This window comes from Gymnodraco acuticeps, unplaced genomic scaffold (assembly GCF_902827175.1).
Source record: "Gymnodraco acuticeps unplaced genomic scaffold, fGymAcu1.1, whole genome shotgun sequence".
Classification (NCBI taxonomy): Eukaryota; Metazoa; Chordata; class Actinopteri; order Perciformes; family Bathydraconidae; genus Gymnodraco; species Gymnodraco acuticeps.
The window spans coordinates 1-26,335 of NW_022991578.1; the positions used below are offsets into that span (position 1 = coordinate 1).

General features: G+C 39.3%; 1 protein-coding gene across 1 annotated transcript; it reads left to right on the top strand.

The window, feature by feature from the left end:
* Positions 1–1,627: 1,627 nt before the first annotated feature.
* On the top strand, positions 1,628–9,090 carry LOC117533690 (golgin subfamily A member 1-like; the record flags this gene model as incomplete). The annotated part of the gene is given in 7 exon segments (XM_034197589.1): positions 1,628–1,730; positions 2,538–2,698; positions 6,566–6,724; positions 6,831–6,890; positions 7,593–7,817; positions 7,908–7,994; positions 8,152–9,090. Coding segments are annotated over 7 exon segments (861 nt in total), but the record flags the coding sequence as incomplete, so codon positions are not given.
* Positions 9,091–26,335: the final 17,245 nt, after the last annotated feature.

Genomic DNA, 26,335 nt, shown 5'->3' on the forward strand with positions numbered 1-26,335 from the left:
CTCAAATGCATTGCAATGACTTCCATGTTAAAAAAAGACTTTAAAAAGCTGAATATTTTAAAAAGTATAACATATTTTGAAAAAGTTGAAAGTTTCCCATCATGTGCTGAATAGTTTGATATTTGAATGGTTCCTGCAGCTGAAATGAGGCTGAAGGAGTTAAATAAAGATATAAAATGTAAGTAGTAGTGATTGAATGTTTACAAACACCTGTGTGTGTAAACCCAGAGATCAAAGGTTTCCATGGTGTCTGCTCTGATTGGATGATGTCACTCGTGTGTATGTGGCTTCAATCTGCCCAGCAACACCATGACAACCAACTGCAGCACTGAGTCCCATTAAGAATGCATTGAGGAGTATATCTGACAATTTTGCCACCTGTTCAAAAACTATTGCTCCTATCAAAAAATGACCAGAAAGTGAGCATCAGGGAACCCCAATGATGTTGTTTGTTTGGGTTTTGTGTGTAAAATGTGAAGATGGGAGCAGTTTGTCTAAAGTGGACTTCTCTCTGTTCTGAAGAAAGTTCCGGTCAAATTTAACATGGGAGTCTATTGGAAGCTAGGTGGACTTTTTGTCACTCAGATCACTATTGGGCCAGAACGGTGTGTCCGTTTGATATGATGAAGGCAATTGAGCAGGCCAGACTAATTATGCTCCTGAAATCTTTTGAAATTATTTGAATTGAGTGTATATTTTGGCTCTGAGAGCAGTTTTAAAATATTTTTTCCGAAGATTTTTAAGACTCTGTACACTCTAAGTGATGATGTCACACACTCTAGCCCTGAAGAGTCCCTCCCATAGACAACCATTATAAAATCTAAAAATGCCTGAAATTGTACCAAAACTTAAACGTTGATAAGTCAAACACCGTAAAAGATATGAAGAATCCGAATAACAAGTTTTATAGCTGAAGGTCTTGTGATCATTTTAAAGTTGGAATGAAGTCTCAAGCGGAAAGTATGTGGAAGGTGAAGCATTTGGCGCAAGGTGTAGGAAAAGAGGATTTGAAGAGTCGTCCCATTGACTTCCATGTTAAAAAAAGAGTTTAAAAAGCTGAATATTTCAAAAAGTATGAAATATTTTGAAAAAGTTGAAAGTTTCCCATCAATTGCTGAAAAGGCTGAATAGTTTAATATTTGAATAGTTTCTGTAGCTCTAAGTAGGCTGAAGTTATGAAGAGCCAAAGTATTGGCTGAAGTAAGGGAAATAAAGAAATTGAAGTACTATAGTGGAATGCTGTAAACAGCATTCGCACTAATAAGGGGAAGAATAAAGATTCTCAGAACTATAGTGGAATGCTGTGAACTCCAGTTCGAAACCCGCCTCGGCCGCCATAGCGTCAGGCCGTTGTGTTCTTGGGCAAGACACTTTACCCGCATTTGCTCCTGTGGGTAATGTCCACAGTAATGGCTCTTACATGTCTAATATGTGTAATGTGTACTTGTAAAGCGCTTTGAGCACCTGTAAAAGCACTCTAATAAAAAAATGAAATGCATTATTATTATTATTATTATTATTATTAGTGTAAGACAATGTAAAAGAAATACAGAGCGGCTTGTCATCCTGTGTGTGAGTGTAACAGCTGTGCAGTGTAATAAAAAGTGTTTCCTTTGCTTGGTGTCAGGTTGGAGAGCTGACTGCATCCCTGCAAAGCTCACTGCAGCAGGTGTCCACTGTCAATAAGAAGCTATCACTGAAAGAAGAAGACATCGAAACGCTTCAGAGTGGTACATACGCATGCACGCACGCACGCACACACACACACACACACACACACACACACACACACACTAGCTCTCACTCTTCACATCCTTTAAAGAAATGTCCACCTGAAGGTCCTGTGCTTCCATAGTCAGGTTAAAGGGTTAATTGGGATTGTTTTGCAGTTCTGTTGTATGAGGTACTTGTACAGTATTTTCACGGCTTTCTCCTGCTGTGGGACAGCTACACAATCTATATGTTTCAACGGGGAACTGAAAAAGTTGTCTTGTTGTATTGAGTCCATTGAAAAGAAGAAAATCTATATATTTTCTAACATCACAGACAACGGGGGATGCTTGTCCAAGGCTGCCTCCATCACTGTTGTATGTGTGACTTTGGCTTCAGTTCCCCTTCAGAAACTAGTCATCTGATTTCACAGTAATATGCCTTTTACTCTACATGAAATAAAACGCATGGATTTCATGAGAGAGAATTAACGTTACATGATGGTCTCAACGCTGTTTCTTTTCCAACCTTCCAAGACTGAAAAACACTGGAGCTGTGAATACTTATAAGCATCTTTGATCTAAGAGCAGTGTTACAGGCTTTTTAAATTGAAATGCTTGCACAGAGTAGCCAAATCATCTTAGAAGTGGACTTCACAAGACAATTAAAACATTGTTAAAACAGTAAGTTTTCTTTATGTTGCTAGTCACTCTGCAGGTTTTGTCAGTATAAAAGTGTTATATGTAAAGTCTTGGATTTTAAATGGTTCTTTTAATAAAACATACATTTTTCATAAATGATGGTGCTTGTGTGTGTATGTGTCGCAGAGGTGCAGTGCCGGCAGGCCTCCCTGGAGCAGCTGCAGGCAGAGGTGGAGCAGCAGCGAGTGCAGTTGGCGCAGGTGGAGCTGGACAAAGACTCCCAGCTCAGCAGCCTGAGGGAGGAGCTGCTCAGCCAGACTCAGCATCTCGATACCTGCCAAGCTCGGGTCAGCACCTACACACAGGGTCTCACACACAGGGTCACACACTGGGTCTCACACACAGGGTCACACACAGGGTCACACACACAGGGTCACACACACAGGGTCACACACACAGGGTCACACACACAGGGTCTCACACAGGGTCACACACAGGGTCACACACACAGAGTCACACACACAGGGTCACACACAGGGTCACACACAGGGTCACACACAGGGTCACACACAGGGTCACACACAGGGTCACACACAGGGTCACACACAGGGTCTCACACACAGGGTCACACACAGGGTCACACACACAGGGTCACACACACAGGGTCACACACACAGGGTCTCACACAGGGTCACACACAGGGTCACACACACAGGGTCACACACACAGGGTCTCACACAGGGTCACACACAGGGTCACACACACAGAGTCACACACACAGGGTCACACACAGGGTCACACACAGGGTCACACACAGGGTCACACACAGGGTCACACACAGGGTCACACACAGGGTCACACACAGGGTCACACACAGGGTCACACACAGGGTCTCACACACAGTGTCACACACAGGGTCACACACAGGGTCACACACAGGGTCACACACACAGGGTCACACACACAGGGTCACACACACAGGGTCTCACACACAGTGTCACACACAGGGTCTCACACACAGTGTCACACACAGGGTCTCACACACAGTGTCACACACACAGGGTCACACACAGGGTCACACACAGGGTCACACACAGGGTCACACACACAGGGTCACACACACAGGTCACACACAGGTCACACACAGGGTCACACACACAGGTCACACACAGGGTCACACACACAGGTCACACACAGGTCACACACACAGGTCACACACAGGTCACACACAGGTCACACACAGGTCACACACACAGGTCACACACAGGTCACACACAGGTCACACACAGGGTCACACACACAGGGTCTCACACACAGGTCACACACACAGGGTCTCACACACAGTGTCACACACAGAGTCACACACACAAGGTCACACACAGGGTCACACACAGGGTCACACACACAGGGTCACACACACAGGGTCTCACACACAGTGTCACACACAGGGTCTCACACACAGTGTCACACACAGGGTCTCACACACAGTTTGTCAACCACAGGGTCTACACACAGTGTCACACACAGGGTCTCCACACAGGTGCTACAACCACAGGGGTCTCACACACAGAGTGTCACACACAGGGTCTCACACAACGTGTCACACACAGGGTCCTTCACCACACAGTGTCACACACAGGGTCTCACACCACAGTGTCACACAACAGGGTCTCACACACAGTGTCACCAGTGGTTGCATTAGACTTTTTCGTGTCCGTCATTTTTGACCAGGATCGTAAAATTTCCGTTCATAATCCATTATATCCATCATTTTAATTTTTCATGTTTTAATGATTGAGGATGAGACATATTTAATTATTTATGTTTGGGTACTGAGCAGCAAATGTCATTCATTTCATTTTTTTTTTTAATGATTCATACAGAGCTTCTAAGGGCATGGAGAAAAAAAAAAAAGATGAACAGAGCCACCGACCCGCGTGGTCACTTTTTCATGTGAAACACGAACATGAATGATTTCTTTGTTCCTGCACTGACAGCACAGCAGAGGGGGGCAGAGGCCGCTTAAAAACACCACGACCCACTGTGCCAACAGGCAAATCACGAACAATGCCATCGTTTCAAATGAGACAATTACAATCAGAATATGAACAAAAAATGTACAAGAACAACTCAATTGACCTGCTGTAGCCTGAACGCTGATTTCTGCATCGTCGTGCACCCTCGGACAAATCCGTTACTCATCTTAGCTTTTCTACAGATGTTGCAGAACACTTTGCCATCTCCCCTCCTCAGCCACTTAAACTCTTGCTCCCACTGAACCCGGTACTCCCGCTTGAACTCCTTGCCACTGGCTTGCCCCTCTGCCGCTGTCTGAACGCTGTCAGTTTGAGTCTTACTGGCTTGTCCTTCATCCTCCAGCGCATCAATCCCTCTTTTCATCTCGTTTATGCACATCATCACAACTACTGGGCTTATTAAAAAAGCTTCGGACGATCAGCTGCCGTGACATTTTGTGATTGCTAAAGCCAGTTAAACAACGAGGTAATCAACGAGGTCAAAAACAAGACTAGACAATAGCTACTTAATATACACACACTCGCCACCAACTGGACAGGGGTGTGAATGACTAAATATTTACAGACTACAGTAGAGTACAGTAGATCGCCCTCAGTCCACCTGGCCACTGAGGATGTAATATAATGTGGGCCGCTGGTGGGCATTTTGGCGCTGAGTTGTGTTCTAATCTGTCAAAATGACGGACTGCTTTCAGATTTTTCCGTCATTGTTAGAAAAAATCCGTCATTGACGGAAAATATTCGGTTAATGCGACCTCTGAGTGTCACACACACAGGTTCACACACAGGGTCACACACACAGGGTCACACACACAGGTTCACACACAGGGTCACACAGTGTCACACACACAGGTTCACACACAGGGTCACACACACAGGGTCACACACAGGGTCACACACACAGGGTCACACAGTGTCACACACAGGTTCACACACAGTGTCACACACAGGTTCACACACAGGGTCACACAGTATCACACACAGGGTCACACACACAGAGGGTCACACTCATGGTACGCACACAGAGGGTCGCACTCAGTGTACACACACAGGGTCACACACACAGGGTCACACACACAGAGGGTCACACTCATGGTACGCACACAGAGGGTCGCACTCAGTGTACACACACAGGGTCACACACACAGGGTCTCACACACAGAGGGTCACACTCATGGTACGCACACAGAGGGTCGCACTCAGTGTACACACACAGGGTCTCGCACTCAGTGTACACACACAGAGGGTCGCACTCAGTGTACACACACAGAGGGTCGCACTCAGTGTACACACACAGAGGGTCACACTCAGTGTACACACACAGAGGGTCACACTCACATGCATTCATACTCTTGTATGGCACATCCTGTCATTTCTAACGCGAAAAATACATTCAGGAAGACCAGTATTCAATATTAGAAGCTCAAGTTTTAAAGGATAGTTTGGGTGTTGTGAAGTGTGGTTTTATGAGTTACTCATCCATAGTCAGTGTATGACCTACAGAACATGGCGGTCGGCACACAAAACATCCAAACTATTCCATTAAGAGATAAGTTTGACATTCAAAATAATGTTAATTTCCCATTTAGTTTTTCATACCTGTAAATACATTTATTACATTCTCTTTGAATGGGCCACCATCAGTTTACCCTTACCTTTTCAAAAGTATGTAACCAGTTAAATGCATGCATTCATTAGGTAGAAGTTAAAAAGTATTAGCATCAAATTATATTTGAAACACTAAAACTGAAAATAATCATTATGCCAAATGTATTGTATTGTATTGCGGGATTATAATAATTAATGTGTTGTTCATTTACATTTTAAGGTGTAGCTTATTTAAATTACTTTGTATACTTTTGGGCATCTTAATCCATAATAATATATCATAATAAGCATGAGACTTCAATTTGCATTGCCATAACTACACTGTAGCTACCGTGCTACCTCCGAAGTAACTAGAAACTATGTAGTCAAAATATAGTAGCGTGAGAAGTACAATAGTTAATTTCTAAAGAAAGTGGAGTAAAAGTATTTGAAATGTTACTACTCAATGAAGTACTTCAATATTGCAGTGAGTACAGTCCTTCAATAGATGTACTTACTTTCAAACACTGGGTCAGTGCCACTGATGGAACTTGAAGGATTGGTCCGTGTGGTTTGCTTTCTGTTGCTCAGATCTCGTTCTTGGAGGTGGAGGTGGAAACGTTGACAGAGCAGCTCCACAGCCCCGAGGTGTGTGAGGAGGATCAGAACGGCAGTGTGACGGTGGATGACCTAGATCACATCCACAAGGTCAACAGAGACCTGGAGCAGCAGCTCACTGACAAGAACAGGGTTGGTTATCTTTTTACTCCACTCTGTTCCTCCAGCTTTTAAACAATTATTCCTAATGAACGCATACCTGCAGACACACATAGAACACACTGTCATTGTTCTGCAGACCATCAAGCAGCTGCAGCAGAGACTGGCAGAACTGAAGAGGACGCTGCAGAAGGAACTGGTGAGACACACTGAAGATCTTCTTAGGTTCACTGTTTCCTTTTCACAATATGTCTGCAAACTGTGAACCCCCATGATAAGAGAGAACAGAAGCCCCGAGAGGCAATTGAGAACAATATTCTAGTGATGCATGTACAACAGGTTCAAAAAAGTTTTTTCCAAGATAATCTTTCTTATTTCTTTAAAAAATGTCATCTATGAAAACAGGTTGATTACAAATGTTGACCGTTTTTTTTCTGGATAGTGTTTCTACTAATTCCATCACCATGTGTTTGTTTCTAGGTGAGTTTTAATGTCTCCAGCACTCCAAACACAATGAACATATATTGTGTTTTGTTACATCTGTTGTGTCTTTGTTTTGGCTTTTTCTCCACTGGTACTTTAGTCATAAATACAGGAGAGAAAATCATTTAAAAAAGACTGAAAGAAAAATCTCTTGCGTCTGTGGCCAGTCCCCCCTGTTCTTTATATATTGGAGAAACATGCACAAGTCATGTGATCTGGACAGCTCTTAATGTTTCTGAGTGGCCCAGCCAGAGCCCCGTCTAATGCCCAGTCCATCTAAAATCCTCTTCTTACTTGTTCCTGATGGAGTGTTGAAGTAGATTGATTTCAGTGTAAGGCAGTTGCATAAGAAAATGGGAAAAGTGAAGAGGTTTGAATACTCTCTGAACGACCAGTGTTTACTTGTTGTGCTCTGTAGAAGCTTAAGCCTGAACCAGAAGCCGAAGGGAAGGAGAAGTTTCCAGAAAGCCGGGCAGAAAAACCAGAGAGGGTTTATCCAGAGCCGCCACCAGCATCCACGCTTAGCCCCCCCACCTCCAACACCACGGTGACCAACACCTCCGACCTCAACGACTCACGAGAAATCAACTTTGAGTATCTCAAACACGTCGTACTCAAATTTATGTCATGTAGAGAGGCTGAGGTAGGCTAAAATAATCTCTGTCAGCTGGTTGTTGACTGACTGACCCTGGTTCTGTTACCAAGTCTGAATCTGTGTGTTTTGCTCTGTCAGGCATTCCAGTTGATACGCGCTGTGTCTGTGCTGCTGAACTTCTCTCGTGAGGAAGAGGACATGTTGAAACAAACTCTGGAGTACAAGGTTGGTCTTCAGTCTGCAGCTTCAAACACCTGTCTGTGCAATGATTTGGTTAATGACACTTAGAGCACTTCAATGAAATGAACCCATATATACAGTACATTTATTAAAAGAGTTGCATCCTAACTTAACCTGATGTCTGCTGTGTTAAATGTTTTAGATGTCCTGGTTTGGATCAAAGCCTTCTCTGAAGGGTGCCATCCGGCCTTCAACGAACTGGAGCTGAGTAGCAGCAGCAAGAATTGAAGCTGTGGAGAGAAAGAAACCGAAGGAGGGAAACATCTTTCTGCTCGGGCTCCCATCACTGAGCAGCTCTAGATTTAAACTCTGAACAGCCTCTCTAGGTTTTCTGGCTCTGTGAGGGAAGGACTGTTCATCTGCTCCGGTGGGACAGAGAAGGGCTGCACAGGATGTTCTTAATCAATTGTTGATTTTTAAATGACATTATTTCCTTCTCATTGGTTGAGGCCGATGGACCTGTGGCCATATGTTACAGAGAGTAAACTGACACACATCACTCGTACTGTGGTTCTTAAGTGTCTACATGAAGTCTGATTTCTCTTCTGTGACAAACATCACAGTGAGTTAGCATGTCAGGACGTGAGAGAGTTTTAGAAGACGTGACAGACTGACTCGACTGTTATCTTAGATCATTTCTACAATGATTCACACGACTCTGTTTGTCAGAACAGAAGAACATTGTGACTTCTTTACTGGACGAGTGGTGCAGCATTCATTGCTAACGGTCACATGGTTATTCTTTCAGTATAAATCACAGAGGGCTTCTCAATGAGTGTGTCATTAAACGATGGGACAGGTTACCCAAGCTGGTTTCAGTACCAGTGAGTTTATTTAATAATACCTGCCAAATTGACAAATAGTTCACATTTCTGTCAAAGGATCTAAATGTATCTACATTTAGAGATTGAGGCCCCTCTGCCGATTTTCTTTCATCAAATTGTCATCACACATTTTCCTTGCTTGAAAAGTGTACATCATTTTATATATTCATTATAGAATTGAAAGGAATGTGTGCATCTATGGTCTGATGGAAAATGTATACAATTCTTAAAAGACTACTTTACAACTTTAAAAAAAACAAGGGAATCCAGACTATCTGTTCAATGGCACACCACATTTTTCCAAATGTTCTAACACTGACATGTTTGCCAATTTGTGATGGAGGATTAATTACGATTAACAGTTTTTTTTAATCACTTCAAAAGTAAGTTGGGCATTTAATGAAACTTCCTTGCTCTAATTTCTCTGTAAAAGCATACTTGCTTCTTAATTCTTTACACTGTCATTGGAATCACTTTTACAAGATGGTAGACTGGTACTGGTTCTTCAGTCTTATACCAGGATAACAGCATAGTACATACAGCGCCTACTAATCTGTTAACAAAACTGTCATCATGCCCTAGCCACAGGGAGACGCTACAGTTCTCTTTCATCAATACCTCATTCACACCAACGCAACTCCGGTTCAAGCTCCGTGCTAGAGCTTTTCAGGTTCAGAACCGGCTCTTCGGTTTAGCTCCGGCTCTTTTCACACTGCCCAGAGTCCGACTGGTGCTGCGTCATTGCGTCATCGTTTGCGTCATGACGTAATCGTTTGCGTGCCTGCTTCATAAAGCCAAACCGCGCGGAAACCCCTCACAGCTGACACCGACAACAACAACAATGGCCGATTGTGCTCCAGCTTCCTCTGTACCTCTTCGGAAGACCAGATTCCCAGTAGGTAGCTGGTCTCTTCAGTGGACCACTGCTGCTTGTTAAGTTTCTACATCGTTGTGTACAAGCTGGATACAACGCCGGCTTTTTGTTGTTGTTCAGGAGTTGATTAAACATTTTTTTTTTATAAAAGTAGGGTAGACATGTGGAGATTATCCGCCGGAACAAAACGTGATCCGTCTCTTAAATATGTCTCAACCACAGACCTTATTTCGAGCTATTTTCCAAAATCCTATGGAGAAATTGCATTGCTTTTTTGTCGAAGGAACCCATGCGCAGCTTACTTCCTGGTTTTAGGACGCATCACTGTGGCACTCTATATAGAGTCGTTAGTCATTTGTTTTAAAGCTCAATAAATAACAAAGAAGACCTTTGACCGGCACTTATATCATTTTTTTTGGAATATTTCAACTTTAACCGACATGTTGACCGGCAGAAAACAATTATAACGGAAACTCTGTCGCTCGGTTCCCTCGTCCCTTGGAAGAGGCGGGTGTTTTTCATCTGCTGGTGGACTACTGGGGAGATTTACAGCAGGAGCACCCGCTTGCTTCGGGGAGGGAGAAAAAGAGCCAGCGTCCTGCCTCTCCCCACCTCTGCTGCTAAATCCACCGCGGAGAATAAACAGAAGGGCAACATGGCAATAGCATTCTCGGGAAGTCTTCTTCGCTGCTTTTGGTGTATTTTGTGGCAGAAGTACAGCGCCACTTACAGGCCCGGCATATGTACTACAGCGGGTCGACCGGTCTCGTGTGGACGGACACGTTTCTGGTGCCGATTGCGTGTGGACGGAAGACTTTTTTGATATCGAATTCGGTTAGTTTTCGTAACCGTCTCCGTGTGGCTAGGGCTGGAGGGCTATCAAGAACGACCTGGCAGGCAAACTGTTATTGATACGAGTTAACATCCCAGCAGCCGTTGCCCTCAAATCCTCCCCCCTCATCTGGATTGGTAGACCTCAAATGCTATTGCTTACCAGAGTTAAGGTCTACCAATCCAGCAGTTGTGCTTGTTGCAGGATTGTATAAATATTGTTCGTAAATGTTACATTGGAGGCTCAGGTCAGGGTAACATTTGAATAATTCCAATTAATAATCAAAAGGGATTTTCAAAGTGTGAGACTGTCTGCTCTACTCAGACAAAGCTTAGGAAAAGGTGCCCACCCACTCAATCAGTTTTTGACTTTGGGAAAGTAGGAAAAACTGTACAATTCTCTACTGCATCTCTGAATGGTCTCTTTAATCACCTCACACACATGCTGTTCTCTGAAATCTTTCTTTGATGTTACATTTAGATCCATTAACTGAGTCAGCTGCAAATGTTTGGAACCCCACCTCCCACTTAAAAAAAACTCATTTAGTCTACAGTTGTCCATTTAGATAATATAACAATGTGATCAAATAAGTGAATGCTATGTTAATGATGACCGGAGGACATGCTCTACCTTTACCTGCCTTTGCTAATGTAAATGAAATACATTCCACATGTCTATTTATATATAGAAATATGTACATACTGTATGCATTGAAATCTTTATAAATCTGTGGATGTAAATGTTTGGATGTGACCAGTTTGCAGTGCTTATCATTCTTATCTAAGATCACAACACATACTGGTTTCTGCCTCAGTGTGTCACTCTGTCCACCATAATGCTTCCTCAGGCTGATATCAGTTCCAACATGATGAGCTTTACTTTCACATCTGTGCAGAGCCCAGGGAATCTGCATGTTTGCTGCTGACCTTGAATCTCTAAATCAGCCCTACAATTACCTTCATGTGTTAAGGCATTTGTTTTTATTATTTAGCATGCAATATGAAGCAGAATTACATTGAAGTGCTGTCTGCATAGGATTATCAGTAACAGTACTTTAGGCAGAGTGTTGTTCTCCTGGTGTATGAAGTTGTATCTGCTGAATATTTGCACACAGAAGTGCATCTTTGACTGCAGCAATTTGATTCTGTGACGTGTAGCACGTCTGATGTAGTCACCCAAACTCTGCTGGGTAATATACTCTCTGCTTGAGAAACAAAGGAGGAAACTAATGCACTTTTTAATCTGATTCTGTTTGAAACCCTTAAACCCAACAGTATAATCACTAAAGATGTTATGTATTTAGCTGTTTATGATTTCACTGCTGCTACTGCAAAAAGGTTTATTTCCCCCATTTGTTATTAACACATTTTAAATCATAAAACCACGCCTTGTGGGGGGGAACAGGACGAGTGCACAGCTCACACCAGGAACATGAAAACTGGACACACAAAAGCCCACTGGCAGGTTTTCACTCGGAACCTTGTGTTTTACTGCATTTGTTCAGTTTTATCTAACATATTGTTAGTGTTAAAACATTCCAATGTGTTAGTTTGTTGCTAATATGTATAACAGACGTTTTCTGTGGATCAGTTTGGTTGATACGAAGTACATTTCCTTATATTATCTATATTCATGAAGAATACGGACCCATTTACCTTTTTAAAGTTGTAACCCAATGCTATAATCATTTACATTTTCTTTTCTTTATCGATTAACAATTGAAACAACATAAGGTGAACAACAGGATTAGATGTTTGTAAAAATATTTTAGTATTAAAATATTTAAATATCACAAAGACATACGTTTTCAGTCATTTTTCCATGACACTTTAAACCTCAGCTCATTTTGCTTGATCTTTAAATTCTGTGAAATGTTATAGAGTGGCGAAGTCCCTCCCCTTCCGGTGGACCTCCATGGGACCTTATTTCGAAAATATTATGTATTGAAGTCAATGGAGAGAGAAAGGTTATCTTTTGATCCCGTTTGAATTGTGCCACGAATTACACATATGATGTTTGTCAATCTTAAAAAATCATTTCCATGTCAAAATAGTCACAGTTTGTCGTAAAACTGTTGAAATATAAGACTATGAAAAATACGCAACTAGAAAGACTACAAATCCCTGAGTCGCGTAAGTGATGTCACAATTGTTTTCCTCCGCTAAATATAACTGCGGTCAAACCAGCCGTCTTTCACTTTTGCGTGGTCAAACCAGCCGCCCCTGTATTTCGAGTGGGCGATTAGTTACAGGTGTACGATAATGCAATAAAACAACCCTGGGAAGCTGGACGTTTCGTATGTGCAGGAACACTTCCGGTGAGGATTTCAAAGTAAAGGATGGCATGTGGTTCAATTATATTATTTGCGATTGAGGAACAGGGTAATTTATGAGAATAATGTTAGGACTTATTGCTTCATAAACTTGTTGCACAAATACTATGAACTACTTTTACTGTGTACTTTTTGAGAATGGCATAATTCCCTCCAGAGAACAAGAATGAGCATTTTTGTCAACTTTAATGTGGGATAAAAAACATTTCTTCCATAAGTAGTTTCTGAAACTGCCATGTTTGTACTTAGTACTTCTAGTACTACTTGCAAAAATAATATGAACTACTTTTACTGTGTACTTTTGAGTAATTTGAGTTTCAAAGTCCTCTCCAGAGAACAAGAATGAGCATTTTTGTCAACTTTATTGTGGGATAAAAACATTTATTCCATAAGTAGTTTCTGAAACTGCCATGTTTGTACTTAGTACTTCTAGTACTACTTGCAAAAATAATATGAACTACTTTTACTGTGTACTTTTGAGTAATTTGAGTTTCAAAGTCCTCTCCGGAGAACAAGAATGAGCATTTTTGTCAACTTTAATGTGGGATAAAAAACATTTATTCCATAAGTAGTTTCTGAAACTGCCATGTTTGTACTTAGTACTTCTAGTACTACTTGCAAAAATAATATGAACTACTTTTACTGTGTACTTTTGAGTAATTTGACTTTCAAAGTCCTCTCCAGAGAACAAGAATGAACATTTTTGTCAACTTTATTGTGGGATAAAAAACATTTCTTCCATAAGTAGTTTCTGAAACTGCCATGTTTGTACTTAGTACTTCTAGTACTACTTGCAAAAATAATATGAACTACTTTTACTGTGTACTTTTGAGTAATTTGAGTTTCAAAGTCCCCTCTGGAGAACAAGAATGAGCATTTTTGTCAACTTTAATGTGGGATAAAAAACATTTCTTCCATAAGTAGTTTCTGAAACTGCCATGTTTGTACTTAGTACTTCTAGTACTACTTACAAAAATAATATGAACTACTTTTACTGTGTACTTTTGAGTAATTTGAGTTTCAAAGTCCTCTCTGGAGAACAAGAATGAGCATTTTTGTCAACTTTAATGTGGGATAAAAAACATTTCTTCCATAAGTAGTTTCTGAAACTGCCATTTTTGTACTTAGTACTTCTAGTACTACTTGCAAAAATAATATGAACTACTTTTACTGTGTACTTTTGAGTAATTTGAGTTTCAAAGTCCTCTCCGGAGAACAAGAATGAGCATTTTTGTCAACTTTAATGTGGGATAAAAAACATTTCTTCCATAAGTAGTTTCTGAAACTGCCATGTTTGTACTTAGTACTTCTAGTACTACTTACAAAAATAATATGAACTACTTTTACTGTGTACTTTTGAGTAATTTGAGTTTCAAAGTCCTCTCCAGAGAACAAGAATGAACATTTTCGTCAACTTTATTGTGGGATAAAAAACATTTCTTCCATAAGTAGTTTCTGAAACTGCCATGTTTGTACTTAGTACTTCTAGGACTACTTGCAAAAATAATATGAACTACTTTTACTGTGTACTTTCGAGTAATTTGTGTTTCAAAGTCCTCTCCAGAGAACAAGAATGAACATTTTCGTCAACTTTATTGTGGGATAAAAAACATTTCTTCCATAAGTAGTTTCTGAAACTGCCATGTTTGTACTTAGTACTTCTAGGACTACTTGCAAAAATAATATGAACTACTTTTACTGTCTACTTTTTCAGCAATCCAATGGCAAATTCACTCCTAGAGAATGTATTATTTCCACTACCATGTTTGACTGCTCAACCCTGTCTCCTAAAAAGTACGTTCCCACAGAACTAAACTGCATTCTCAATTACGTTTAGCTAGTAACGTATTTTCTACCACGTTACGTTCGTTATGAATATCTTCAGCTTTCTGTCCCCAGAGTCAGAACTAAACATGGAGAAGCAGCGTTCAGTTATTATGCACCAAATATCTGGAACAAACTCCCAGAAACCTGCAGGTCCGCTGCAACTCTGACTACTTTTAAATCCAGGCTGAAGACTTTTCTTTTTGTCGCTGCTTTTAATTGAACTATTCATATCTTACCCCCAAAACACACCAGGAGCGTCTGCGTCGTGTTACGGCCGTGCCGCGGCGGTTGTAAGGATCGCGGCCACTCTAGTCAATGGGTGCTATTACACCACACGCGCCGTGTTACGGCTCAGACGCGTCCCAGAAGCGGCTCGGCGCAGCGCTTCTCTAAAATTAGGATGAATCCTATTTTTGCCGCGGCGCAGCAAAAAAGAAGATTTTTTTTTAAATGTTGAAGTTAAATGCATCAATCTGGTGCAAAATTAGGGAGTAAATCTATGGCAGTCAGTAGGGGCTTGGACTGTGAGCCGTAGGGTCGCCGGTTCAAGTCCCCAACCAGACCTACATTTGGAGTGTGGACTTCTACTTGGAGAGGTTCCAGTTCACCTCCTGCCCTGCCGTGGTGCCCTTGAGCAAGGCACCGGACATCCCCCTTCCCCCCTCACTCCCATTGCTCCGTGGGCGCTGTACAATAGCTGCCCACTGCTCCTAGTACACCCATATAAAACAGAACTGTAAACAGATTAACTTTTTCTTTCAACATTTCTTTGAACAGCAAGTGGAGGCAAAAGTGACTGCACCCAAAACAATAAACCTGCTAGCTAACTAGCCTAAACTCAGTAACAGAATGTGGGCAACATGTTCTTCTCCACAGCCGCGCGACCTCTGAGTCAGACGTCACTTCCCCCTTTTCTATCCTACGGGTTACAGCCGTACAGTCACTCCCCCTGAACCCTGTTGTAACAACATAATAAACTTGTTGGGGATGCAGCTTGGGATGTGAGGACATGGCTTAGAAAGGGCGTGTCGCCTTCTGTCCTGCCAGTGTTGGCAGGACATTAATTAAAATGTCGAACTCGGACTTCATTTTAAGGACATTTCGGCCAGGGGTGTAGAGCTATATTTGTTTAAGCACCGGATTGGCAAAACAGGAGAGTGTGTGCACCAGTCTGCCTTGATCTATGAATTCATGTCTGTGACTGTGACTCTCAAAGTATCTGCTGCCCGCAGCTGTTTTATAGAATGAACACCTCCTTCACTTCATGAAATCTCTGCAGCACCAGGAGGCAGCAGGAGGGTTAACTCAGCCTCTGAGAAGAGGAGCGCGCAGTGCCTTTCACGCACCGCCTTCACTGTGTTTACCTTCAGAATCATTAGAAAGGCTAAAGAGCGGTGTGGCTGATGTGTTTTAACCACACACACCTCTACACACACACACACACACACACACACACACACACACACGATTTAAACGCAGACTTTTGTTCCTCCATGTTACATTGTTATTGTTTCACTGAGCGGACCCGCACATTTTTTTCAAACGCTCCCTTTTTTGGTCCATCTGCGGCGGTAATAGGTTTTGTGGGCTGTGATGATTCGGCTGTACCTTTAGTAATGAACATTAAATGTTGTGAGGAAATCTTTCCACCAATAATTCCAATAAGTAATCCAAAATGTATTCACTTCAGGTTTACGAAAGTAACTGTAATCAGATTACTCGTTTTTCAAATGTAACGCGAGCTGAATACAGTTACTTGATTTGTGTATTCTGATTACGTAACACCGTTACATGTATTCCGTTACAACCCAACCCTGGCCACACCCCACTGGGCTGGGCTGGGCCGGAACACTTACAAATGTGGGCCGGTAGGATTTAGGCAAAAAAAAGAGATTTGTTTTAATTTTTTTGGCCCTCCGGCCCACACACAGCACCGGCCCACCGGGGAAACTGGCCTCGAATATGTCATACCCTGGAGTCCACAAACAACAAAGAAGGAAGTGTCCCAGTGCACCCACAACAAAGACCATCTGTGACCGTGTTGACCGGTCACAGAATGGGAACAATAACATTATGGCTGAAGCAGCCTATTTCCTTAAAGGAGATAAACAGACGTCAGGGTTGGTCCTGTACATCATATCTAGGAGTCTATAGGACAATTATTTCCCTAACAGTATCCATAATGGGCAGCATTAATATATACCCACATGACAGCTCATTGTTACTTTGTAATTCTACTCCACAATTCAGAGGTTAACCTGGTATTTTTACAATCTGTTAATGCCACAAATTAAGAGGTGTAATGTAACTAAGAAAATTAACTGAAGTTCTGTAATTAAATAAAGTTTTGAGGTACTTGTACTTCACTGTAATTTCCATTTTATGCTACTTTATTAATAAATAAATTCTACTCCACTATATTTTCCAGGCAAATATGGTACTTTTTACTCCACTAAATGTATTTGTTAACTTTAACTTCTATGTAGTTTGACGATTAATATTATTAATATACAATAAAAATAACAAATAATATGATGTATGGTTATAGATTAAGCGACCCAACAGTATACTACTATACTATACTACTTATGGAAGAAATGTTTTTTATCCCACATTAAAGTTGACACAAATGCTCATTCTTGTTCTCCGGAGAGGACTTTGAAACTCAAATTACTCAAAAGTACACAGTAAAAGTAGTTCATATTATTTTTTCAAGTAGTACTAGAAGTACTAAGTACAAACATGGCAGTTTCAGAAACTACTTATGGAAAAAATGTTTTTTATCCCACATTAAAGTTGACAAAAATGCTCATTCTTGTTCTCTGGAGAGGACTTTGAAACTCAAATTACTCAAAAGTACACAGTAAAAGTAGTTCATATTATTTTTGCAAGTAGTACTAGAAGTACTAAGTACAAACATGGCAGTTTCAGAAACTACTTATGGAAGAAATGTTTTTTATCCCACAATAAAGTTGACAAAAATGTTCATTCTTGTTCTCTGAAGAGGACTTTGAAACTCAAATTACTCAAAAGTACACAGTAAAAGTAGTTCATATTATTTTTGCAAGTAGTACTAGAAGTACTAAGTACAAACATGGCAGTTTCAGAAACTACTTATGGAAGAAATGTTTTTTATCCCACAATAAAGTTGACAAAAATGTTCATTCTTGTTCTCTGGAGAGGACTTTGAAACTCAAATTACTCAAAAGTACACAGTAAAAGTAGTTCATATTATTTTTGCAAGTAGTACTAGAAGTACTAAGTACAAACATGGCATCCTATAGAATCCTATAGAATCTTGTAGAAATCTATAGCATGTTATAGAATATAGTTGTATTTGTAAGCCATGCTAAATAATTCTATAGAATACTATAGAAATCTCTAGATCATTCTGTAGAATACTATAAATGTGTACTTTTCTATACATTTCTATAATTAAAACTATAACAATCTAAGGAATTCTATAGGACAGAACCGACTCATGACATATCTGTATATAGTAATCTATAGCATTCAAAGAAAACATGCATGAAATGTTCTCTCTGATGCAACCTATACTAAATTATATAGAATTCTATAGAATGATATAAAACTCGTCTTTAAATTGGAATAGAGAAAATCATAGTAATCTACATCATTTTGTGGAACTGAGCTGCTTTGCAAAAGCTGTATGGGTATATCCCTTTGAAATCTTTACAACTGGATTATGTGCCAAATTAAATTATGTAACCTTTACATAACCATATACAGCCATACAACATATTGGAATGGAACTCTAAACGGAATGAATGTCACTGTCCTTGTATTCTGATGTAAATGCTCCAGAATTTCTGTGACTGCATCTGTATGTATACGTTGATCACTTTTGTTATGTAACTAATTATCTGTTACAACTGGAGATTAAAGCTAAGTGACATATAACAATATATATTGTTAGTGTGAGTCTGTTACAAACAACTCATTGGAGTCTGCAGTACTCTACTCTGTTTTGCAGTCTATTACACTGTAAAAAAAGATCATCATTTTACAGGAAATAACTGTAAATGTTTATAGTAATTATCATGTTTTTTAAAATAACTTGCAAAATCCTGTAAAATGACAGATATTAACTATAAATTAACAACCCAAAACATTATTTTAAGTATTTTGACAATAACAACAAATAACGTTTATTTCCTTCTTTTTTTTACAGTAAATGTACTATATAATATTTACAGTATTTTTGCACTTTCAGAAAATACATGCAGATATACGTAAAATAAAAAGTATTATCTGTAATTAAATATGTAACTCGTAATATAAAAGTGTATTACTATTATAAGACTTTAAGATATTTCAATGTTTACATAAATCATTTTCTCAATATTCGATTGAATCCACCACAAACACAAAATATCCAATGTTGAAATAAAAGTAAATAAATATGTTCTCATTAAATTCCTAACTTACTATATTGTAAACATCTACAGTTGACAATATCATTAAAACAAATAAAAATCATAGAAAGTGGAGAAATCTCTGCAGGGAGGACCAAGGTTTAAAACACACACTGTTATTTATTCAACAATAAGTCACAGTTATCCTTGTTTTATTTATGTGTTCTGTTGCTGTGTTTTTTTCTTCCATTGGTCAATATACAGTAATAAGCCTTAGTCTTACAGTATAATGTATGGTTTTCGGATTCTGGCCGACAGCCAGAGCTACGGCACTTGAAATAGAATTCAGCCAAAACACGGCAGACAAGTCAGACATGTTTGGAATGGGTCCACAACACTCCTGATTGGTTAATATAAACGTAATCGAAGAAACCTGCCAATGAGAACTGTCCGCGCCTGTCGTTCACATTTGAAACATCCACGTCAGTTTGAGCGGGTCTCCTCCTGCGAGCTACAGCTGTCTGTGTGTCTGCTGCAGGAGTTTATGGATTCATATCAGGATCGTTTTACATCTACACGTTAAATATGAGCATCGGGACGTCAACAAAGAACAGAAGACTTGAGATCTGGTGAGTCCTGCAACTGTAATGGAGTTAAATATGTATTTAGATAATCCTTAGTTTGTGAATGTTTTATTTTTTATTTAAGGTTACATTTATTCTTCTAGTTAGCTGAGTTTCTTCCCGTTAAGTTGGTATGCATCATTAATAGGTTGTTAAATGCAAGGCAAGGCAAGGCAAGGCAACCTAACCTAACCTAACCTAACCTAACCTAACCTAACCTAACCTAACCTAACCTAACCTAACCTAACCTAACCTAACGGTTTCTGGGAGTTTGTTCCAGATATTTGGAGCATAATAACTGAACGCTGCTTTACCATGTTTAGTTCTGACTCTGGGGACAGAAAGCTGACCAGTCCCTGAAGACCTGAGAGATCTGGATGGTTCATAATTTAGCAGGAGGTCAGAAATGTATTTTGGGCCTAAACCATTCAGTGCTTTATAAACCAGCAGCAGTATTTTGAAATCTATTCTTTGACACACAGGAAGCCAGTGTAAAGACTTCAGAACAGGAGTGATGTGATCCACTTTCTTAGTGTTAGTGAGGACTCTCACCAGAATGCGTGACTCCACCACGACTCCTTAACACCACCATGCGTGGTGGAGTCACGAACTTTGTTACATTTACGTGTCCCCACCACGCAAACAACATAGGGTAAAGTGAATGAGGCTCCTTTGTCGTGGTGCACACACGCATTTCTACAACATCCCGCAGTGAGCTTTTATTCTATAAAACGTTTTTTAAATCAACTTTATAGCTTGTAGTAACTCACGGGAGGCTTCTTTTATTTTATTTGTATTCATAATCATTTTTATTTTTCGTCAGAATGTAAAAATTACATTAGTTACGAATTTGTGTTCTCAAAAAACAGTGCATTGTGTGTAATACAACTGTGATTTTTATTAAATTAGTTAGTTTTAAGGAAGGCCAGAGCTTCAGCTGTGTCAAATAGATTGTTCCCTTTAGTTAACGTTATTTAAAAGATCATGATCATGTCTCCTGTATTGTATTACGAGCGTCCATTCCCATTGGATAACGGATAATTTTACACCCGGAAGTAAGTATTCTCCTTACTGTCGATTGATTTTACAGTGATATCTGCACTACTAATCGACTAAAAAACACCAAATTGTCCTTGTTAATTACACAACATTGATTGGTTTGAATTGTGTACAATGCTTTTGTATTTTCCCCCTTCGATTCGGAGAAACAAATATTTTTCCGGAGTTTTTGGATGGCAGAAGACACTACACTACCCAGAATCCTCAGCTATCGTTTGGGACTACACCATGTGCTTAGCTTGACAAACCCCGTGATCAGTCCTCAAGCTCTGTGATTGGTTGACCTCCAACTGCATTCCATATGAAAAAAAACGTTTCGTAAAAGATAAAATCATACTTTATTCAGCAGTGCTTGCTCTACTCTTTGAAAGTCATCACATGAATGCATTGTCATTTCATTTCAAACCTTTATTTATACAGATAAATCCCATTGAGATCATTGATCTCTTTTTCAAGGGAGACCTGCTCAAGTAGTTCCACATGAAACATAATAAATGGTTTGGCTGCATTAAATATTACACATCTATCGTAGTTCTTTATTTATCTACAGAGATCGGGCATCAGAATAGACCGGAAACTATTCTTTTACCGTTCTGTTTTAATTTCACAATAAAGTTAGTAGTAATATTTTGTTTTGATATTATTGTTTTTTATTAACTACTAGACCGCTGGGTCATGTTAAGACCATCTTTTCTGTGTTGCTATGGGTTTTTTCCATCGCTTTTGTGTTACAAATATCAAAACAATAACTAAATAATATTCGTCGTAAACTAAACCAGAAACAGCAGTATATTTTATTTTGTTAACACTGTAAACTTGACAGCTTTTTAACCCAAACCACCTACTGGTTAAAGCACGTTATTACACGTTTAGAGTAATTGCAATGCAGGAAGATTGTGTTGCTTTTTAATGACTGTTTAAAATGCCTTTTTCTTAATGTCTTTCATTTTTGTAGAAAATGTGTAAGTGTAAAGCACTTTTGAATGTGTTATATTTTATGAAAACATTTAAATATTAAGAGTACATACAAAATAGTGGGAAAGTAGAAGGTCAATGATATAAATATAGAATAGAAAATATCAAGAAGATACTCAAATGATATCTAATAAAACAGTTTAGTGCCTGATAGGAGGATGTGCTAACTAATAAGGCTTTATTTAAACATTAAAGAATACTTTAGGTTAAGGTCTTCTTTTAAATAGGAACAAAGCTTTGGGGTATCTATCTACAGATAAATATTAAGCCTGACAAAGTCTAAATTGCATGGTTTGTTTTGGAACTTGACAATCAACTTTCCTGCAATGTTAACTATGTTGAAGCATTTATTTTAACTGATATTATACACATTAATTATACTCTTATGTATGTAGATAGTATAAGAAATGTGCAGAATATGACAGTTTAATGGTGGAGGTATACACACATATTGATAGATGTCTTGTAATGCACTGTTGAGGAACCTGCAACCCAAGTTTTTCATTCATTGCATAACTATACTGTTGTGTATATGATATGTCAATAAACCTTTGAAAATCTTGAAAGGGATGTGCAAAATAGCCATAATATACAGTCTTTAATTAACTATTAGAGAATAACGAGTAATGAATATGCTTTAAACGGATCTGCAGATAAATATTTAGTCTTCTCGAGCACCAACTATCAAATATCTCTCCTGATTGTTGGCACTTGACAATCACCTTCACTGAATTTCACTCAGGTGTAACTAAAGTCTGATTTAAGGGTTGTTTATATTTCACATCATTAATCCAAATCTGTAAAGTAACTAAATAAATGTAGTGGAGTAAAAATACCAGGTTAACCTTATAAAAGACCCCCATCACCCCAGCCACAAACTGTTCTGTCTGCTGCCGTCTGGCAGGCGGTACCGCAGCATCCAGACTAAAACCACCAGACTCAGGGAGAGCTTCATCCCACAGGCTATAAGATTATTAAACACCTGAACTTAGAAACTATGGAGGACGGAACATGACTTAAGTATAAATAAATAAATGTATGAAGAAATACAGGAATAAATAAATTACGTACATAAATACAGGAATAAATAAATAAATACGTAAATAAATAAATAAATACAGGAATAAATAAATGACGAAATAAATACAGAAATAAATAAATGTTGAAATGAATACACAAATAAATAAATAAAAGAATAATGCATAAATAAATATGGAAATAAATACATCAATGTATAAATAAATAAATGTCGAAAATAAAACAGAACACACGTTATTATTATATATCTTTCATTTATTTCTACATTTACGCGACATACATTTATTTATTTATGTGTCCGTATGCTAATGAGGTGGGCGGTCCTAACCTCAGTCTGAAGCAGGATTCGCCAATTGTTGGAGCCAGGCAGAAGCAATAGATGTGTGGCAAGTCACATCATGTCGAGCTGAGCCAAGTCCTCTATACATCGTTCCACACGAAACTGGACATAGTCTTTTGGTTCTCCGTTCTCTAAATGGTCCGCTAATGATCGTAAATGATCTCCAATGGCTCTTAAATCAATATCCATAAATAAACCTTACAACTGTGGATAAACCATGGATGTATAAAGATAAGGGCTAAACAGTAAAGCTCCTGCATTCGAATCAGCGCGGTTATCCAGGCGTTAGTAGTAGAGCCCTCTGCCAGAAATGATCACACACTCCTGTAACCAATCCTGCTTCAGACTGAGGTTAGGACCGCCCACCTCATTAGCATACGGACACATAAATACATAAATAAATAAATGTATGTTGCGTAAATGTAGAAATAAATGAAAGATATATAATAACGTGTGTTCTGTTTTATTTTCGACTTTTATTTATTTATTTATACATTGATGTATTTATTTCCATATTTATTTATGCATTTATTTATGCATTTATTCTTTTATTTATTTATTTGTGTATTTATTTCAACATTTATTTATTTCTGTATTTATTTCGTCATTTATTTATTCCTGTATTTATTTATTCCTGTATTTATTTATTTATTTACGTATTTATTTATTTATTCCTGTATTTCTTCATACATTTATTTATTTATACTTAAGTCATGTTCCGTCCTCCATAAGAAACAACATCCATAACATTCATCTGGCTGCTACTTAGAAATTATTTATCTAATATATCATATTCCAATCACTTGGAATTGCACTATTTCACTATTTTTTATGTGTATCTGTTTTATTGCGTAGCACTGTTGGAGGAGCCTGTGACCTAAGGGGGGGGGGGGGGGTAGGACACGTTCGATTCCTGTTTTGAATAGTGTGCCGTCGATGGGTTTCATTCCATTTTAAAGTCCTTTTTGACGCTCTGTGTAAACTTCGCGCACTGCCACTCCAACATCCAATCACAGAGGTTGAGGACTGATCACGGGGTTTGTCAAGCTAAGCACATGGTGTAGTCCCAAACGATAGCTGAGAATTCTGGGTAGTGTAGTGTCTTCGGCCATCCTAAAACTCCGAAAAAATATTTGTTTCTCCGAATCGAAGGGGGAAAATACAAAAGCAATTCAAACCTATCAATGTTGTGTAATTAATAAGGATAATCTGGTGTTTTTTAGTCCATGAGTAGTGCAGATATCACTGTAAAATCAATCGACAGTAAGGAGAATACTTACTTCCGGGTGTACAATTCTCCGTTATCCAATGGATGCTCGTAATACAATAGAGGGGACATGATCATTATCTTTTAAATAACGTTAACTAAAGGGAACAATCTATTTGACACAGCTGAAGCTCTGGCCTTCCTTAAAAACTAACTAATTTAATAAAAATCACAGTTGAATTACACACAATGCAGTTTTTTGAGAACAAAAATTCGTAACTAATGTAATTTTTACATTCTGACGAAAAATAAAAATAATTATGAATACAAATAAAATAAAAGAAGCCTCCCGTGAGTTACTACAAGCTATAAAGTAGATTTAAAAAACGTTGTATAGAATAAAAGCTCACTGCGGGACGTTGTAGAAATGCGTGTGTGGACCACGACAAAGGAGCCTCATTCACTTTACATAGGGGTTGTTTGCGTGGTGCCGACACGTAAATGTAACAAAGTTCGTGACTCCACCACGCATTGTGGTGTTAAGGAGTCGTGGTGGAGTCACGCATTCTGGTGAGATCAGGTTGAACAGGTGGCTGCTAACGTTAGCTTACAGCTTATTGCAGTGCTGCCCCCCCACCCTCTCGTCTCCAACACGGGAGAATTACACATAAACATGCAGCGGGGTGTCACAGTGTTGTCGGCAAGTTTAATATAAAGTTTCACAGCTTTCTTACAGTGGAATCTAGTTTGTTAATGTTCAGTAGCCAACAGCTAGCATAGCATAAACAGCTAACCGCTAACGTTCGGATAACTTGCTAGTTAGCTCTGCTCTACATATTACAAGCTAACATGACTAGCTAATGTCACACTGTGTGAACTAAAATACTTTTTTTATTACTACATCATACATGCTTGGTCCAAATCACTGCTAAAATTAATTATTTTTGAAAATGTATAGTAAAGAAACACTCAGCTATGCATGAAATAACATAGCAAAAGAATACGGGTAATGTTTGACCCATGTTGTGACTTAGAAGTGTAGTGATACAAACATGAGAAAAAAGTAAGAAAGGGAAAAATAAAAATTAGAATTGGTGTTGATCCAAAACAGGTTAATTGAGGAATACCTGGAATCCTGAATGCTTAAAGTAATTTATTGCAAAGATATTTACAATTAAAACTAATTCGGGTCACCTTTGACACATGTTGGTTGTATGTTGTGTAACTGTGACGAAGGTAACTTCATCACTGTGAACTGACGGCTTCGGGCCTGGTAACTCAGCACTTTAGTGAACAGTTTTGCACTTTATTAGCGTGATTGCACAGTACCGTTTGGTATGGCATATTTGCACATTTTAAATACTAATTATTGAGATAGTATTTATTAAAGGATTGTGTGCACCTGGTGCCCTGTGTTGTCTCCTCCCCCCTCACCTGTGTCTAGTTGCTGATTAGTGTGTGTGGGTATTTAGGCTCTGTTTCCCTGTCTGTTAGGAAGGGAGTGTGTGTGTGAGATCCTGGTGGCTGCAGGCTGGGCTCACGTGAACAGCAGCAGCAGGATTGAGGCTGTGTGTAATGTGTTCATATTTTAATAAATGCCCACGTCGGGTTATATTTTTGGACGTTCTGCCTCTGCCTCCTTGCTTGGTCTGGGCCGCTCAACGGTCAGCTTCACAGTAACAAAGGGTTAACATGACAGCTGTGATGTTCACTCTTTTGACAGAGCACCAGTGGACAGTGAGGACTATGGAAGAGCACATGTGATGGTTTTGTGTGGAAAGCTGCTAACGCCAGCCTGTGTCCCTCTCATCAGTCTCTCCAGGCAGCACCCAGCTATTCTTGCAGATGAAAATACTTTGATATGTGAGTAATAACTAACTTGTGTCTAACATAATATTGAATGTGTTTTAGTAAAGTATTTAAAAATACCCCACATTGTACAGGACAATCAGACCTTGTTCAACAAAGATCATCAGACAATTGTTTTGTCTTTAAGGTACAGCTGCAGCAGAGAGTCTT